Here is a 19,608-nt window from a genome sequence, read left to right on the forward strand (position 1 = left end):
GCTATAGTATGTGTCTTAACTGAGGAAATAGAAGTTCAAGAATCTAAAAACATGGCACAACCTATTGGTATAATTTATACTTAAATATTTCAATAAGTTTTAATAGTTTTACTTTATTTTTAATTAACATGTTCTAGGTGTTCTTGCAACCATTAAAAATGTTAAGTTTGTTGTACACTTATTCATTCTACGTGAAGTATTAAAAATAGTAAATATATTGAGCGTTCAGCTTCAGGCCAAATCAGCTACATTGGGCAAATCTGCTAGTTTAGTAAAAGGCATAATAAGCACTTTAGAAAATAATCGTTCGTCTGACCACTTCAGTGAGCTTTGGGTTGATATCATACAATTTTGCAATGAGAATAATATTTACATAAATACTTCCACTACTAATAAAAATATATAAAAAAATATACTTAGACTATCTGTATGGCATGTTTTATAATTTTTAGAAGAATTAAAGAGAAGTAGAAAAGAGCCTAGATATCTCCAAGATTTTTATGTGACTACAGTAACAGGATCCGATGATGATCTTATTAGAACAAAGGATGTAAAGTCATATTGGAAAATAAATGCTTTTTTCCCCATTCTGGATGTAATTATTATTAATATGAAAAAAAGATTTTCAGCTGAAAGTTTTCAGATTGCTACATCTATTGAAAATTTAATGAAAATAGATTTTGAAGGAAGCTCATTTTTAATTTACCATTATAAGGTAATTAATTCAATATATTTTAAATGTAGTATTTATAATAATTTACTATTATTTTATTTAGGATGTTTTAAAAGTAAATACTGAAGATTTTAAGTGTGAAATGACTGTATTTAAAAATATTTTAAATGGAAACACAGAATATGAATATTTTAAGGAACATCTTACACAACAAGTTTTTCCAAATTTATTTAAACTCGTTCAAGTAGCAATCACATTACCGGTCAGTTCATCCACTAGTGAGAGATCATTTTCGGCAATGCGAAGGATCAATACATATTTAAGGTTCTATGTCTCAAAACTGGTTCAATGAATTAGGTATACTTATTACTTAATATAGAAAAAGATATTGTTGTAGACGTTGAAGATATTTTAAACGAATTTTCTAAAACAGAAAGAAGAATAAAACTAATGTAATTTATTTTTTAATAATTTGTTGTGATTAAAACATACATATTTAACTATTGTAAATTGTTGATTTTGATTGGTACTAAATAATCTGAACGTAGTAAGGAAAATTTTTTTGTAATATAAGTGTCAATAAAGTGTTCAATCTAAACCTGAGTTTCAGCCCCCCCAAATCTCAAACACTATTTGCGTATATGTTGTTTTTAGTTTTTACTCAGATTTTCAATTTGTTAACTTTATTAGGTTATAAGTTTAACGCCAATAAAATATTTTAATTTTGATGAGATCGGTATCACAGTATATCAAGAAGAATATTACAAAATGTTATATTTAAATAATAATAAATGGTAGACAGGTTGGAAATGTAACATAGCCCAATGTGGAAAAATGCTAACTGCAGTAGATTTGCATAGATTTGAACTTTGCATAAACGTAAATATTGTTTAAAAATAATTGGAATTAATTCATATTAGTCTTATTTGTATAACTATGTTTAAAATCATGAAAACTCATACCCCATTGTACCCCAGTGTGGAAGTAGAATGAAGCAAATTATTATTTTAGGTTTTTTGATAATAAAGTAAAAAAGCTTAGTTATTTATTTGATTTAGGCTAGAATATAAAGCTACACTGTCCCTCCTTATGTGGCAGTTAAATAAGAAAAAAACTGAATAATTTTATCATCAAAAGGAATCTTTATTTATATTTCAAGCATTGATTTTTTGTAAATTTGAAGCTCTACATTAAATAGAATCTGTACAGTTGGGTTTAAACATTTACTACTTCATCCTGGGTTCTACTACATAATATGTAAATATTTTAAAAGAGAAAAGACATTAAAACATTATTGTCTACATTAAACATGAATAAAAAATGTATCCTATTAAATATTAATTATTGCAGAGAGATATTTATTGACCAAATATATCTAATCTATATGACCTATGGCCTATGGGCTAAGATATTATTTACAAATGATTCGCTAAACGTCAAATTGAATACTATTTAGACAAAATATTTTTGTGATTTTTATTCACTTATCTTGAAAAGCTAAACAACACTTAGTTCAATAGTCACATATTTACTATTATTAGTGTTTTTTTTTTATAATAAATAATTAGCCATATCCTAATTAAATAACACTCAAATCACGAGTACTCATTCTTTATTCAAAATTGTTATAAAGTCAAGCCTATTATTGTGATTGGAACTAGCGTTCTCTTATTTTTAGATGCAGGTAGCGAAATTTATTATGCTTTTAGTATTGTGACCAGCTTTTAGTAGTGTTTGCGATTGTAAGCAGTTGTTGAAGGTCATTATACTCTATTCAGCAAAAGAATATGCCAATTCTGTGCACCCCACTTGACACCCTACCATTGAGGCTGGTTTCATGCGGAGATGTGCAGAATAATCAATTTTTGTCGGGCCATGGTATATTGTCTCTGGGCAGTGTATATATTCTGCTCTTGTTTATTATATTAAATTCAAAAACATAATAGTTAATGAGTAAGCTAAACATTATGTATTTTTTTTATTAATTTTCATAACTCACTTTATAAAGTATTAAAAAACAAAACTAAAAAGGTGGGCAATTGGGTGTCGTTTTTCTATACAGTAGGTTACAAATGGGTTACTATGTTAAATTTGAATTCAATGATGTAATATCATTGTATAAAAAATGGTTCTAAGCGATAACGATCAGTCACCCTATGATATACTGGTATGACTAAGTATATTTGATGATTATTGTGAAAAAAGTAATTTATATATTATAAGTTATAACCTACTTAGGTGGATCCTTGTTTTAAATTTTCAATCCTTAGCTATAAAAATTTAAAATTTTATACATTTTTAACTACAAAATGATTATTAAATTGTAAATTTGATAAATGTTGACAACATTTGAACTTTTAATGATTATTAAAAAATTGTGCCTTTGATTTTTAAACTGCTATTGTAACAATATATCAGAAGCCTTGTATTAAATTGTCCAGCTTTTTTACCCAACGAATAAAATGTAACTAACAATTATTATAGGAAAAAAAAACCAAAAAGAATTGAAAACTGACTATGTCCTTAAACAGCTCAAAAGGAGTCAAAATATTTTCAAAATTATTAATGTATAGATAATGAAAATAAAAACATTCAGTGAAATTTTCCTGTATCTACAGTTATTTGTTTTTGAATTAGAATAAAATAAAAAAAATTGCTTAATGAGAAATCCAGTAAATATCCAATCTTGTAAAATATGAATTTCAAACGATCATAAAAATTTTATTTTGTTTACATGTAGAAATTTGTTTTTTTTATAAAGGTAGTCAAACTTATGAGGAAACATGTATAACATATTCAAATATTATATTTAAAAAAATTTTTTTTATGTATTCTTATCTCAAGGTAATTAGCCATATCCTAATTAAATAACACTCAAATCATGATTCATGAGTACTCATTTTCGTATGGGCTCTAAACTATAGATTTAGAAAGTTGAAAGTTTTTAATAAAAATATAAATAAAAAATTACACATTGTAAAATCAATGCATTCATTACTATAGTACCTATACCAAGTTCATTTAGATGTAATGCGGTGATTTAATATAATCAATTAATACATAATCCTAACCTAACCTAACTGTACTAAAATCTGATGAACAAAAAACCCAAATTTAACCCTTTTTATATTAGCCTATCTTCTTCTCAGAGATCTTCACACAAACATTTGTCAATATATAATATAGCTGATCCTGCGCACTTCATGGAACGTAAAAAATGAAAACTGATAAAAAAATTCTGATTGTTCAACTCCTTTTTGGTGTAACGCAAAAAATAGATTAACTAACTTCTAACAGATAATTTTTTAACAAATGAAATCAAACATAATACGGTATAATTTAGAATATTTATTTTATGATAAAACTTATATATGAATTATTATCGTTTACAATCAAATCATATTTAAATCATATCATCAATATACATTAATTATTGATTCACCTATAAATTACAATCACTCGTAGCATATTGGCAACCGTTATTTTGCCAAAATGATAAACCGTCTCTTATAACTAACATAGCAGCTAACGATTCAGTTATCCTCGGAGGTATAAGTGCTAAACCGACACCCGGTATCATTCCAGCAAGAGAAAACCCAAAACTAGTTGTCTTGATCACTGTAGTTGCCGTTATCGTCTTATCCAACATTTCCGAACATTTTTGGTAGTTTTCATGAGTCTTATTCAAAGAGCTTTCCATCGTCTCGAATGCTTCTTTTAAATGTACTGCGAACCGAGTGGACGACATAACATGCACAGCCGATAAAGCTGCACCGGTTATTGGTATTGCGCTCAGGCCTGTCATTACCGTGAAGGTCGCTTCATGGATCAATAAGGTAGTTTTTAGGTCTTAAATTTGATCATTGTTTCCACAGAGGGCAGAAACATTGTATGAACATAATGATATTAATAAAGATGTGTAAAGAAACAGAGGATCTATGGTTTTCATTATTATTGGCACGTAGAACACACGATTCTAAATATCTCGTACGAGTCGCAATGTTTCGGGTGAACGTCTGTAAACATACAATACATACATGTTATATAATATTATGTATAACAAGGTAATCTGTCAAAAAGTCATTTTGAAAAAATTTGGACAAAAACTCCAAAAATACAAATTAATATTCTATTAAATTTAATATTTATTTTAAAAATGTAATTAAATTTATTAATATTACATTATAATTGAATTTGATTATTGTGATTTAGATATTATTCATGATTTGATGGAAGAGCACAGCCTCAATACATTAAGAGTTTTAGTTAAAAAGTCACTTAAAAGGATTAAAACTTTTTCCCTTAATATAATTAAACGACATGTATTGACAATTTTTTAAGACACACCTGGCTTATTTGAATTATTATTATTATTTTTGTAGTGATTGAGGTTTGTACTGACTATTTTAGACTCTGAGCAGAGTCTTTCTTTACAGAAATTTTATACAAGTAAAAACCTACTTTAACCACTATCAGACTACTAAAAATATTTAGTAATATTATAGGCCGATAAACCACCTTTGTTCAGTATCATTTTTTGTACACAATAATTTTACATAATTGAATTCAAATTTAACACCATTCATTTCAGTGACCCACCTGTAATCTACTGTATATCAGAGTAATACCCACTTACCCTGATTTTTTTTTATTAATTGCTTTATAATATTTGCAAAAGCCAAAAGGTTTATATTTTTTCATATATTTTTGAACTTTGATTTTGATGTTTTCTGAAACTATTTTAATTTGTTGTTCTGAGTTCTGGGTTTAAGGCCTATAAAAAAAGAACACAATTAATTATTTACATTTTAGATTCTGAGTGGAGCGTTGTGTTTTTTTTTTTTTTTTTACCTTTTTTCTTTATTTTTGTGTCTGTCATCATGTCTCGAGGCAGTATAACTACATCGATTTTCTTCAGGAGTATCATGTTCGATGGGAAAGTGAATCTAGTTGGTGCATTCGGTAGGAAAATTTTAAAATTCTCAATACTTATCTGGGAAAAACAATATAAAAATAAGGAAAAACGGCAATTTTCACCCAATGTCGGTTTTAACAAAATCATTTTGGTTTTTAGTGTAATTCTAAAACAAATGGACGTTTTTAAAAATTTTTGTTTTTAAATCTAAGATTTGAAAGTGTAATACAAGATTAGGTATTCATAATTTTGTCTACCTTTCTCAAATAAAGAATGTCCACAAGAAAAAATTAAATTTATGTGAGTGTTTGAAGTTCATATTTTTACAGTAGGGTCACCCCTGGATTTGCCACTGACTCACCAAAGTACCAAATAGATTCACTTTCCTTTCAGAAAAGATACTGTTGAAGAAAATCTAAGCACTTTTATTGTCCTAAAAGGTGATGACAGACACAAAAAAATTAATAAAAAAAATAAAAAACACACATCATTGCAAAATCAATACATTCATTACTCCACTCAGAATCTAAAAGGTCTAGTCAATGGGGCAATGAAAATTTAGGTAAGTAATTAATATAACTATTATTAATACTATTGATACCATTATTATCATTATTAAATTATTATATATGTATTTTTAAATTTTTAAATTGCATATATATGCCCGGAAATTGTTAGGTTTTTCTTTGAAAAGTTAATATGTAACAAAATATAGTATTAACTATTAAGGTTTTGTCAGTAATTTTTAGTAGACTTAAAGTCATGTAAAAAAATAGAAATTAGGTTAAGCTACAATATATAAGTGGTATTAGTGAACAGATGTGGGTTCTTCAGCAGTGATTGCTTAATGTGGTCACTATTGGGGAAGCAGATTAACATAACGCGCTCTGGTGGAAACAATTTGTACCTTCCGATTGTAAACAAGAATTGAAGAAAGAACCCAAAAGATTACAAATTATAGATAGTGAAATTCATAAAAAAAGTTCCATATCAATGTTTAAAAAAAGGTGGTCAAGTGGATGTTGCTCTGCTGTATAATAGGTTACAAGTGGGTCACTGTATAATGGTTGGTATTAAATTTGATTTAAGAAAAACGATTCTGAGCGGAGACGGTATGTCAGTCTAGGTATAAGACATAAAATTATATAGTCTATGGTATTAAAAAAACAATTGACTTATAATAAATTCCAAATTAATCATATCACAATATCTATTATGTACCTATAACGCGTTATACATCAACAACAAACCGTGATACTATCATAGATATATAATAGTATACTTTAGAAGTTTCAAGTACCCACAAATAATATTATACAATCACAACAAAATAACTAAAATAGTTATTCCAGGTTTTTTAATATGTAATTTCGTCCAAATTTGAACTTAAAATTACTATAAAAATAAACTGAGCTTATGTATTTTTTAGAGTTTTTGGTAACAGAATTAAATATTTACGTGGAATCTTGTTTTAAATTTTCAATTCTTAGGTATAAAAGTTGAACATTTTATGAACTTTTAACTACAAAATAATTATTCAAATTAAAATTTGATAAATTTTGTCAAAATTCGATCTTTAAATGCTTATAAAAAAAAATTGTGCCTATGTATTTAAGTATTTTTAATATTTTTCAACTTCTATTGTAACAATATATAAGGAGCCTTGTTTTAAATGTTTACACTTTTTAGCCCAACAGATAAAACTTTATTGATATTTATAGAAAAAAAAACTAAAAAAATTGAAAACTGGCCATGTCCGTAAACAGCTCAAAAAGAGTCAAATTATTTTGAAAATTTTATCGTGTATAGAAAATGCTAATATAAACATTCAGTGAAATTTTTAAGTATCTACAGTTTTTTAATAACAATAAAATAAGAAAATCGTTACGTAAGAAATCGAGTAAATACCAAATGTTGTAAAAATAGGAATTTCAAACGCTCATAAAAATTTAATTTGACTTTCTTGTAGACATTTATTTTTTGATAAAGGTAGACAATATTATGTGGAATCTTGTAATACATTTTCAAATCTTAGATTTAAAAAGAAAAATTTTTACGAATTCTTAACTCAAAATAATTTGCTAATTTCCGGGATTTTTACATATTTTGTCAATTTTTGAACTTTAAACGCTAATAAAAAAAAACTGTGACAAAGGATTTTTAATATTTTTCAAATGCCATTGTAATAATATAGTAGGAGCCATGTATTAAATTTTCAAGTATTTTCACTCAACAAATAAAGTTTTATTGACATTCATAGAAAAAAAAACTAATAAAATTGGAAACTGAAAATGTCCCTAAACTGTTCAATACAAATCAAAATATTTTTTAAATTTTATCATGTATAGAAAATGGAAATATAAACAACCAGTGAAAATTTCATGTATCTTTCATTCGTTTTAAAGTTACACCAAAAACCAAAATCAATTTTCTCGAAAACAGCTTTTGCATAAAAATGCCCGTTTTTCCTTAATTTTTCTTTTGTTTTTCACGGCGCTTTTGAAAACTATTGGAAATTTCAAATTTTGACCTCCCGAATGCACCAACTAGATTCACTTTCTCATTAAACAAGATACTGTTGAAGAAAACCGAAGCAGTTTTTTACTGCCCCAAACCGCAATGAGACATAAAAATAAAAAAATAAAAAAACACACATCATTGTAAAATCAATACATTCGTTGTTCCACTCAGAATCTAAAAACAATTAATTTGAATGAATTATCTTAACACTTCATTGTATAATTTCACCTAATTTTTTATCTTATATTATAATTGTTGAATGTAAAAATATTATGATATAATTATGTAATTATCATATTTTATAAATTGTATTAAATTATGAAGTCTTTGATCTTTAGAGTATATTATTTAATTATTCAAAGTTGTTAACACTTGATGATGTGTAGCGGAAACTTTTTTGGTGATCCATATTTTAGCTCAAAGTAAATTGGTTTCATTTATAGATCTATAGTTATTGTTACAGATAAAGTAATAAGATATAGCTTTACAATAATAAAACAAAAAAAACTTTAATCTGTTCAAGTTAAGAATCGTAGTCGGTGGAGACCAGTTTTTGTCAGGCCACACCCGTAATACATTTTCCAAGAAATACATATACATGAATAAAAATCAAATAAAATACACATTAATATACACATTTATTTGTCAGTTTATACTTAATTTTAGTTTTTTCTTTGCTATTATATTTATCCAACAATTAATTTATAGCTTAAGTATCCCAATAATCTAGATCCATGTCAAATATAATAATTTTTTTTTTTTGTCAGAAGAGCACAACACAACAGCGTGATGTCTCCATTTTTCAAATGTTCAACATACATAAATGGTATTCAATGGGGGTATATTGGATCAAGATAGATAGAATCATTTATATGGCAGTTTTGGTTTAGTTCATTTCAATTTAATTTATTATAATAACTAGTATTAATCTCATCAGAAATTTTTTTCCAACGTTAATATAATAATTATTTAATTTGTTTAATATTTCAGATTTGTTAGTTAAAGTAGTATAAGAAACCAAACTGTTCAGACAATTTATTGGAGGTTCTTTTTTCTTAGTACTATAAGAGACTTAATTTATTAATTTCCATGTTGTTTTCATATTGTTTTTAGTTAAAGAGATTTGATTACTATAATATAGACAACGAGCTTTTTTAATCAAAAGGTTCAAAAGATTTCTATATTTTATATAATATTGTCTAAGTTTTAAATCGAAAGGTGAATTAAGTTTTTTCTTATGTAGTTTTTATCTATTTTTAATTGAGATAAGAAGACCATTAGTTTTCCAGATTTTAATTTTATGGGTTTTTTTTAATTTACTTTTTGAAATAGTAGTGACCTTAGAAGCACTAGAAATTAATTCATTAATTATAAAGTTAAGTGTATCTACCAATAGGTCTACATCATTATTAATTAATAAACTATGCCAATCATATGAAGAAATTAAAATATTTAATATATTGAAATTAATGATTTTTTTGTTATTAAAATTATTGTGTCTTACATTATCCTTTAGATTATCAATAAAATCTTCTTTAATAAAGAAAGCCAAACTAAAATTATTTGTAATATCTGTTTTAATAATAAAAGAATTTGCTTTAGATATATCAATATTTCTTATAAAAATATGATCAATACAAGACATGGTAGTATCAGTAACCCTAGTGTAAGAGTCAATACATGAAATAAAATTATAAGATGCCATAATATTTAAGCAGTTAGAGACATCACATGATTTTTCAAGGATTATTCATATCACCACAGATAATTACTTTTGCTCTCATTTGCTGTCTAAACTACCTGAAGACAGATAAATATATTTAAGTGTTAGTAAGATTGAGACAGCAAATGAGGTATAACATACGCTTAGACCAGATGCACACCAAAGCAGTGTGGTTACAGTGCAAAGATTATTCCAGTGGGTCATGGTAGTTTTTTTTTCAATTAAAAAAAAAACAGTGTATTGTGTTGTGGGCTCCTTGAAAACCTAATATTACCCAAAGTGAATTCTTATATGAATAATTATTTTAATAATATATAAAAAAATATTACTTTTTGATTTCTTTTGATAAAAATAAAGAAAAATTATATTGAGAGCTTCTTGATTCATTTTTAAAGTAGAGATTAGTTCGCTTTTCACATTTTCAACAGCTGATTCAAAAACTGCTTTGGCTACAACTGATCCATTTAAAGCAGGCCCATCTGAGATTAGCTCTTTTTCTGTTCAAACAATATTAGAATTATTATTGTTATTACAATTATTATCAATCCTACAGTCAAGTCTTGATAACACGAGATTGGAGTTATCGAGACTTGACTGTATATAAAAATTATTCATTTAAATACTATAATACATTATAATATATTTAACTAGATATTTCCCAATTTCAACGCATTTTGAATGAGTATTTCTGAACTGGCAAGTTCATATTTAAAGGTTACAATATAAACTTTTGATGAATTTTTGTGTACATGTAATCCACTAGGTAGTAGGAATAGGTATATTTTTGAAATATTTAAGACAGTAAAGGTCTATGTTCCGGCAATTATGCTGATTAATTAGTTTGAAAATTTCAGTACTTCGGTAATTTTATAAAGAAAATAGCATAATAATATAAAACTGATGGTAAAATGTTAAAACTTTTGTTGTAGGTTATTACTTTTTTAACTTTCTTGATAACGAATATAAAATATATGATGAATAGAGCAAAATCTGTCTTTTGTACGATTAAAGTCTATGCCATTGTCACTGGGATCACTTTGTATTCTAGTATTCCAATGTCTTATAATACTAACCGACAGAATTTCTTTTGTGTTACCGATGAAGTTCTGCTGCTTAATTAGTACTTAAACGGCCATTGCGGACGGCTCTTCAGAGTATAAGACAAAAAAAATTTGTCTCATCGACCCACATATCCATTTCATGTTAGATATTTAATAAAAATACCTAAACGCAAACTTTTATACGAGTAGGTAGTGAGTTAATCTCAGAATACCTGTATATTTTTTTCGTTAACGCACATCCAAGGTGGATATATTATATCCACCTCGCGCACATCGGTATTGACCGTTTGATTTTATCACTCCGTTATCTATTTTACGCTGTCAAATCCACGATCATCCTAAGACCACGACAGACTTCTGCGCCATAATAGAAATCGGCGCATTCCACTCCGCCCTGCCGTCAATGCACGGTAATCATGATATCATAAGAGAAAGAAAGAAGAACGAACGAAGAGAGACAAGAGAGAAAGAACTTAAAGGGTACACCATGATAGACGTACTGTATTTCCCCCCACGTTCTCTTTTTTCTTCTACTCTACATCGTACCTCTCTCTCTCACTTATTAGGGCCAGTAATGTACGACCGTCTACGGGCAAACTCCGGTTAACTTTAATCAGAGACGGTACAACGCGGTCCATTAGTTCATAGGGCCATGGTATCACACTGGCCTTATCTCCACTGGTATCGATTACCTTATCAGTGGCACTTGGGTATCAAATGTTTTAAATTTAAATTTACTATTGATAGCGCATACGGGCGTATTGGAGAGTAGATTTTTGTCGTTGATCACCGTGAATTCGAGACACTCTGGTTCCGATTATACAGAAATGATTGAGTTTTTATGATCAGTTAAAAAAAAAATGAAAATTTTGCGAAAAATTCACGTTACGAATCGTCAAATGTTACGTGGACATTTAATTATTGAAGCCTGGTATAGATCAACAGTCAAATCTGATGAATTATTATCAATTTCATAAAGAATATTCGGAAGGTGTAAGGTTAAGTAGGTATAAAGAATTTGAATTGTGCTGTTTAATATTATATTTTGTATTTGTGTTTTCGGAACTTTTCTATACTTAACGGGACACCTCTTTTTTGAGTTTTTTTGGGGGATCTAGTCATTTTTTGGGTGAAAAAAATGTATGTGAAATCAGAATTTGGGCCTTGAAGTTATAGCTAATCGAATTTTTAACTTTATGTAATAACCTTTAAATACCTATAATGCTTAAAACGTCTTTATGTAGAACTGTTACGCAGTGGTAATATCGCTTGCTCATGGTCTCAACAGTCAGTGTTCGATACTGTTTTCATACACGCGTTCATTTATTGTACTTTTTTTTTCGAAAATATCCCCCTATTTAATGTGTAAACCACCTCGGGTGAACTTGGGTTTTCAAAAATATTGTTTTTAAAGTATACGTTTATGCAAGCGTGCCATTGATACAATGTAAATAGTACAAAAAACTGCTTACCCGGTCATTTTCCATGGCATAGTCATCATACCACCACTGGGCCACCACCGCTAGCTTGGCGACGTGACATTTATAAGTTATTAAACGTATTATATACTAACTTTGAAGTGTCATAACTTCAAAACTATATTCCAGCCCCAAATTCTGACTTCACCATCGTTTTCAGCGTACTTAACTACATGAGTCTCAGGAAAAAAAAGGTGTCTCGTAAAGTAGAAATATACCGTGTTTTTTTATAATTTTTTATTTGTATTTATGGTAGATCACAAGTCAATATTGGTAGATGTTTGTCATGCGCTATATGTTGCACGAATGTACCTAAGTAATCTGTAATACTATGGATCAAGTAAATCGATGTATAATAAACTTCTGCGAAGGAACAATTACTTCAAACCGGCTATAGGTACTATATTAGTAATATACTAATCTTATCTTAATTTCAGGATTATCTACGACTGGTGTTGCAGTTTTATTTTGTGGAGATCAACAACTTACATTGCAGATATCGATTTTAACTGATATGTTGGATGGATAGTTATTTGAACATCTAGTAAGTATTTCTTAAACATTGAATATAAATTTCAAAAATAAAACTCTAAATTCAGTCCTACTTTAAAATATCAGACGGCAGACTCTTAGCCATGCACAATTTTCTATAAATACGTAATCACTATATATTTATGCATGATTGGTATGGTTACAAATTGTGTTTTAAAGTTATGTTTTATACATGGCTTAAATATATAAGGTTAGGTATTAAACATACGTCTATATTGTTATCAAACAAAATAAAAAGGCATCATAAGGATACAGCCCATGGCTTAAGTATAGGTCGTCCGCTGCCATTTCAATTTCATGAGAGGACGCTACACTCGCATGCGTTGTCTCCGTCTTACAAATACACAACATAGCAAAAACTGTTTTGCGCGGGACAACTATGCTGCTCTCTCTGTATTTATAGTAGAATTACTAAAATTCCACAACACAAAGGGAAGAACTTTATTATCTGTGTCGTAGGGTTTTTATTATTTGGATAACATTAATATAATTAATGTTATTATTTTTAGAACAATAAGTTTTTTTTGTTTTGTTCGTTTAATCATTAAAAACTAGTGGAAAGTGCTATAAAAAAACCAAAAACGCTACGTCACAGATAAGTTCTTCCTTATGTGTTGTGGAATTTTGGTAATTGTACTATAAATAAAAAGGGAACATAGTTGTCCCGTGCAAAACAGTTTTTGGTATGTTGTGCATTTGTAAGACGAAAACAATGTATGCGGGTGTAGCGTCCTCTTAATGTGATATAATTATATAGTGGGGTTATATTGCATTGACCCAGTTTATAATTTTATCTATGGTTTATCGATTTACCTACCTATGTAATAAATGTATCTGAGTAACCTAACTTATGTTACAATTATGTTACTTGTGTTTCTAAATTTACCATTCACTGTAACACAATTAGTTTGAAGGAATTTATATTTGGTTAATTAAGTTACTTTTTGATATAATGTCTTCAAACTATTTATTTAATAACAATTTTGCAATTAGAAGTGGTATGATTTAATTACCAAGAAAAAAGTAATTTTCCAAACACTGCAGTTATATTATTAAAATAATAAATTATAACATATGTAGGTAAACCTTACCTTTAAGGTTATACTAAACTTTTTCAACTACCAGAACTATAAATGTTGTGTTTTTATATATTTTAATTTTATCATTTCTGACACACAATACACAGAAGAAATCATTAATAATGTAATAAACAATTCTATTTTCTTTAGGAATGCAATTTATGATTACTCAGCTGCAACATGAGAGACTACGACACTCATTCTACACATTCATCTCTCCAGTGACAAAAGTGCTTATCTGAGGGTCAGATGACCAGTTACAATATAAACATAAAATATTTGTGAAATCTTTAGAATTTTCTATGATATAAGTCTTTAAGCCGGGCATATACTGACAACCGTGATTGTCAACCTTTATCGGTTCAATAAGAGTATAGGGGAAAAGTTTGTGGACTATTTAGGTCCAACTAATTTTAACTCATTGCCGCTGTACTTAAAAAAATATATTTATAGTAATGTAAATAAGAATAATTATATAACTAATAAAAAAGTTATTGTTAACTATTTGTTACTTGAACTATAGTTGTATATTATCTAGAATTTAAGTATTTTAATATTGTTTGAAATAACAATTTCAGATTATGTTTTAGTTTTAATATAATTTTTACTTATTGTTGTTCTATAGACATACTTGTATATTAAATAGGAGTTAAAATATTTTAAATATTGCTTAAGTAATTTAAGTTAATCTTTCTCATTTTTTATTTTTAAATATTATATTGCATACTATCAACCCATCTACCTCGCCACAAGCACTGCTTAATGAGGTAGATTAAAAATAATAATACATTGTAACAGTTCTAGTTTTAACTTGTAATGTATTCTATTTTTCTTAAATAAAAAAAAAAATATATACATCGCTGATAGTAATGATTCCTTAAATGATAGTGTATGGCCGGCTTTTTCAATTCTCTATGAATGTTAGTATCAAACTCTTAAATTAAATATTAGAACCGTTGATAATTGTAAATGCGTATTTTAAGATTATATACGCTACCTACACAGCCGTTTTTTGTCTCCATCTTACAAGTTATGCTCAGTAGATCATGTTTAGCTCGGTTAGTTTAAAAATTAGAGTGAATCAACCTTTTATGAAACTTGATGGTAAGAACATCATCCATGCTTGTATGTGGGTTTTTTTTCTAAATAGTTTGATTTTTAGCATGATTTGCTTATATAACAAGGGTGGCCAGCGAGAAGAGACTCACCCCTGGCCACCCCTGTTATATAATGTAGCGTAAATTAAAAATGCTCATTACTCATATAAAAACAGAGATCTTAAAAAAAAACCCACACACAAACACAGATAATGTTCTTACCATTAAGTTTCATAACAGGTCAATTCACTCTAATTTTTAAACCAATGGAGCTAAACACTAAGCTTGCTATGTTAAGCACTTGTAAGAATGAGACAACAAATATCTGTGTAGCGTCCTCTTAAAATAACATTAAATCCAAAATTAAATGTATCTTTAAGCTTATATTTTAATTGTACTGTGTAATATTTTCTTGTTGCATATATATTTCATCATGTTTCACTTATATTATATTCATTAGTATATTCAACGATATTTAACTAGGTGTCAAAGCTAATCGTTTAAAACAAAGTTTAAATAAAAAAAATTTAATAAAATAAAATACAAATTTATAATAATAATTATAATAGAAACAGAAAATTGCTCTCAACTAACTGCGTGAAATTTGGTGTATGATTCGTGCATATTATTTTCGGTCACTTAATATTTTATAATATACGGGTTCTCAATTTTTGATTTGAGAAGTTCACAAGTAACTGAACATTTTTCGGTAAAATGATTTATATGAAGTATCATAATAATGTTTAATACTGAAAACTTTAAAAACAGCTATTGTCTGATGGCAAATTAAATAAATATGTACTTAATTACCTATCTATTTATACTTTTCGTTCATCGGATAAAATTTGTCCAAGGGCCGCCATTTCATGACAACTAGTATACTTGGTTTAAAATTGGGCCACGAGATGGCGCAGGTGGTATTTATTTTAGGCATATTATTAAATTATTATTTGTATGTGGTACTTATTCTAGAAACAGATCTATATTATACTGTGATCCTGAACTTGTTATTTAAAATACAATTAAATTGATATAGGTAATTTCATAATTTACTAAATTTATGTAAAATAGTTAATAAAATACTCCAGTATCCAAACAATGGTTAAAACTATATTAGTATCTAGTATATAGACATTAGACTTGTAGTATAACTACTGTATGTCTGTAAAGGTACATTACCTGAGTGTAAAATGTGATATTTCTAAGATCTTATTGTCACAAATTACCATCTTTAAACTTTAAATTTGTTAAGTATAGGTAACAATTAGTTAATTAGATTGAATAGTGAATAATAAAGAATGCGCTATGAAAATAATATAATGCCTAATTCCAAACATAGTGTATTAAATTTTAGAATAAATAAATTATAAGCTTATAACCAGCGTTTAAAATTACACAAATATGCACCATAATATTACCTTAAATATGCGCTAAAAATATACAATAAAAACAACAAAATATGCAAAGAAAGGAAATGTATTAATTAATAATGTTTTAATCACTTATAAATTATTATAGGTAGCAGTGTTTGGCAAGTTCCTTATAAAAAGGAATTCGTTCCGTTCTTCGTTCTTTTTTTAAAAAAAGGAATTCGTTCTGTTCCTTGTTCCTTAAAAAAAAAAGAATTCGTTCCTTTGAAAAATGAACGAGTTCCATTTTTAGTTCCAAATAAAATAAAAATTCTATTATTAATCATTAATGGTTTTTTTTCGTATTATGCATACTTCTTTAATTTGTATTTATAATATAGAACTACAAGTAGGTATATATTTTATATGTTTATGCAATATATTATTATATATTTTGATATTTTCTTCAAAATTTAATTTTTGGCTAACGTATGTCGATTGCCTTAACATCGATACTCGATAATAATCACTAATTAAGAATATACATTATACACATTAAAAAAATATATCTTAATTTAAATTTTTATATACCTACTTATCTGTGTAAATTATTGGAACTAGAAAGGAACGAACAATTTTGTTATTTTTCCTTTAAAAAAAGAACTAGTTCATTTTCTCGTTCTTTTTTTATAAAAATGAATTCGTTCCAGGAACCCGTTTCTATTGGAACGCGTTCCTTTCCAACACTGATAGGTAGTCACTTAAGATTTGAAATAATTTAGTCACTCTGATTAGAATCCAAATGAATTAACTATACAACGCATTCAACGCTCGTTTGTTGATAATCGGCGATTAATAATCGCAGTAAAAATCGACAAAAAAACCCATCAAAATCAGCAGATAACAAAAATTAGAAGTTAGAACCAAATACCTAATACGATATTATCGTAATAACACGATTGACAATAATCCAAAAACACGATTACTAAAATATAATTTCATAAAATATGACTAATTTTGATTCAAAACAGGTAAAAATGCAAAAACAACTCAAAAAGTCTAAAAAAAGCACTGAAAATATTACCTCTAAAAAAAGCATGTACTTATTACCTAAATAAAAACAATTATTATTTAGGTACCCAATTTTAAATAAAAATTAATTTACACAACTTCAAAATTTTATTTTTTTTAAATAATACCTAAATATCACAAATTTTACTTGTTATATTGGATATATGTATATATTTTTTAATTTTTTTACCAACACTACAGTAAAAGTACATTTTGAAAAAAAAGAAAATTAATTTCGTTCTATACTAATTAAACAATACAACATATTTAAAAATTCATTTCCTACAGAACCTTTACAAGACAATAAGAAATTCAAATATGTTATCAAAATTAAAATCGGGCTTTCAGTACTGTGGGAATTTCTATTTCACTTTTTGAGACTTTCATAATACCACAGGAGTTGAAACTTTTTCGATCGCAGTATATATATGTGGTAGCCACAGATGACGATGAAGATGACCATTTGATGAAATGGAAACGGATATTTTACACTTCGGGAAATTCGAAAATATTTCACAAAATGGTGACTTTTGTAAGAAGTAGTCACTCCAATTTAACATCGTGTAATTTTTTTCACAATCTGGTCGTTCACTTTGTCTATTGAAGTACAACATTTATCGTACACGTCTATAGTTTGATTATAAAACGATGTCAAATACAATAAATATTATCTGTATTCTATATGACTATTATACCTGCTTAATTGCCAGACTAGGTATCTGAAATGTGTAGATGACATTATTTTATTGGTTTCGATAAAAGTCATAATCATGTCATATTAGCATTTTGGTAATACCTACCTTGATGTTAAAGCAGTGTATAGTTGCTGTGTGGATCATTCGATCACATTCTATTCTAAAGATTTTTATTCTACGTACCTTTACGTAATGGATGAGTTTAATGAAAAATACTGAGTTTTACCAAAAAATGAATAAGTATTATTTGGATAAGCCTGATAAAAAACCATATACAGCTGAAAAAATTGAGCTAATAACTGCGGAAATTAATGACGCTAAATCAACATACCTAGATGGCTAGATAGTACCTACATACTAAGTTAAGTACTTTATTCGTCTTCTGTTCTATTGTATTATATTCCGTATTTATTAATTTTAATGTTCTAATAAATAAAAACATGATAATAATATTATGAACTGTATATTAATATGATATAAATAGTGTGTTTGTTTCAAAGGTAGCTTAAAATGTCGTTGTCACAATTAATTTTCCTGTTCTAATAAATAAAAAAAAATATTAAAATATGAACAATATATTAGGTAATAAGATATAAATAGTTGTAACTTGTAACTTATAAAATATCTACTATGCATAGGTAATAATATAAATTAAATTTAGATAAAATAACTTACATTGATGTTTTTAATATAATCTATATCTTTGGTATTGTAGAAGTCGTAAATAATAATGAATATAATCAAACTAGACGTGTGCAATGAATGTTGTATTCCAGTACGTAAAGTGAACGACCAAATTGTGAAAAAATTACAGGATACTGAATTGGAGTGACTACTTCACGAAAAAGTGATCATTTTGAGAAATATTTTCGAATTTCACTAAGTGTAAAATATCCGTTTCCATTTCATGAAATGGTCATCTTTTCATGAAAAGATCGATTTCACAAAGAGGTTACAACATATATATTATATATATAGTGACATGTGACTGCGCATATATCACTTCAGATTTCTAAGAATCTTAGCCCTAATTTATCTTGCTCTAAACGTTCAGGGGGTGGGGGGACTCTCGCACACTATAATGATCCACGAAATAGCATACAAATAATGCATTCACCAATCACTACTGATAAAATTTAACTGGCTAGTACAGTGCCGCATTTAGACATTTTGCGCCACAAAGCAAAAAAAAATTAGCGCCCCCTAAGCTCCGGTGAAAAAAAATTGCTTCCCCCTAAGGGGCCTACCCACGAAAAATATGGGAGCTAGATCCTCATTAACCTTTTAGATTTTGAGCACAGAAAAGAATATTTGTTTTACAATGTGTGCTTTTTTTAAAAATATTGTTTAGTAATTGCTTGATTCTCTCTCCGCAAAAATACATTTGAATTTATG

At 27.5% G+C, this 19,608-nt stretch overlaps 1 protein-coding gene and 1 long non-coding RNA gene across 5 annotated transcripts; one reads left to right on the forward strand and one right to left on the reverse strand.

The window, feature by feature from the left end:
- Positions 1–4,063: 4,063 nt before the first annotated feature.
- On the reverse strand, positions 4,064–11,476 carry LOC107885906. Of its 3 annotated transcripts, XR_001680571.2 has the most exons (4): positions 10,905–11,476; positions 10,161–10,328; positions 5,310–5,447; positions 4,575–4,689 (listed from the first exon to the last, which is right to left on the reverse strand). XR_001680571.2 is itself a non-coding variant. In XM_016809675.2 (2 exons), exon 2 carries the CDS (start codon positions 4,476–4,478, stop codon positions 4,116–4,118), a length of 363 nt encoding a protein of 120 aa, XP_016665164.1. In that variant the 5' UTR covers positions 4,479–4,689; positions 5,310–5,729; the 3' UTR covers positions 4,064–4,115. The 3 variants fall into 3 exon arrangements, 1 of the variants encoding a protein (XP_016665164.1); XR_003840243.1 differs by lacking the exon at positions 5,310–5,447 and having other exon boundaries at positions 10,905–11,473; XM_016809675.2 differs by lacking the exons at positions 10,161–10,328; positions 10,905–11,476 and having other exon boundaries at positions 4,064–4,689; positions 5,310–5,729.
- Positions 11,477–11,676: 200 nt separating this feature from the next.
- On the forward strand, positions 11,677–14,583 carry LOC107885907. Of its 2 annotated transcripts, none has more exons than XR_001680572.2 (3): positions 11,677–11,899; positions 12,627–12,914; positions 14,152–14,583. It is a non-coding gene; the product is annotated as an uncharacterized LOC107885907 (long non-coding RNA). The 2 variants fall into 2 exon arrangements; XR_001680573.2 differs by having other exon boundaries at positions 11,677–11,895.
- The last annotated feature ends 5,025 nt before the right edge of the window (positions 14,584–19,608 follow it).

The sequence above is a fragment of the Acyrthosiphon pisum genome, chromosome X (genome assembly GCF_005508785.2).
Source record: "Acyrthosiphon pisum isolate AL4f chromosome X, pea_aphid_22Mar2018_4r6ur, whole genome shotgun sequence".
Classification (NCBI taxonomy): domain Eukaryota; kingdom Metazoa; phylum Arthropoda; class Insecta; order Hemiptera; family Aphididae; genus Acyrthosiphon; species Acyrthosiphon pisum.

Bases quoted from the DNA above. Each gene is read 5' to 3' on its own strand.
- LOC107885906 (XM_016809675.2), bottom strand. From the start codon at position 4,478: ATGACAGGCCTGAGCGCAATACCAATAACCGGTGCAGCTTTATCGGCT.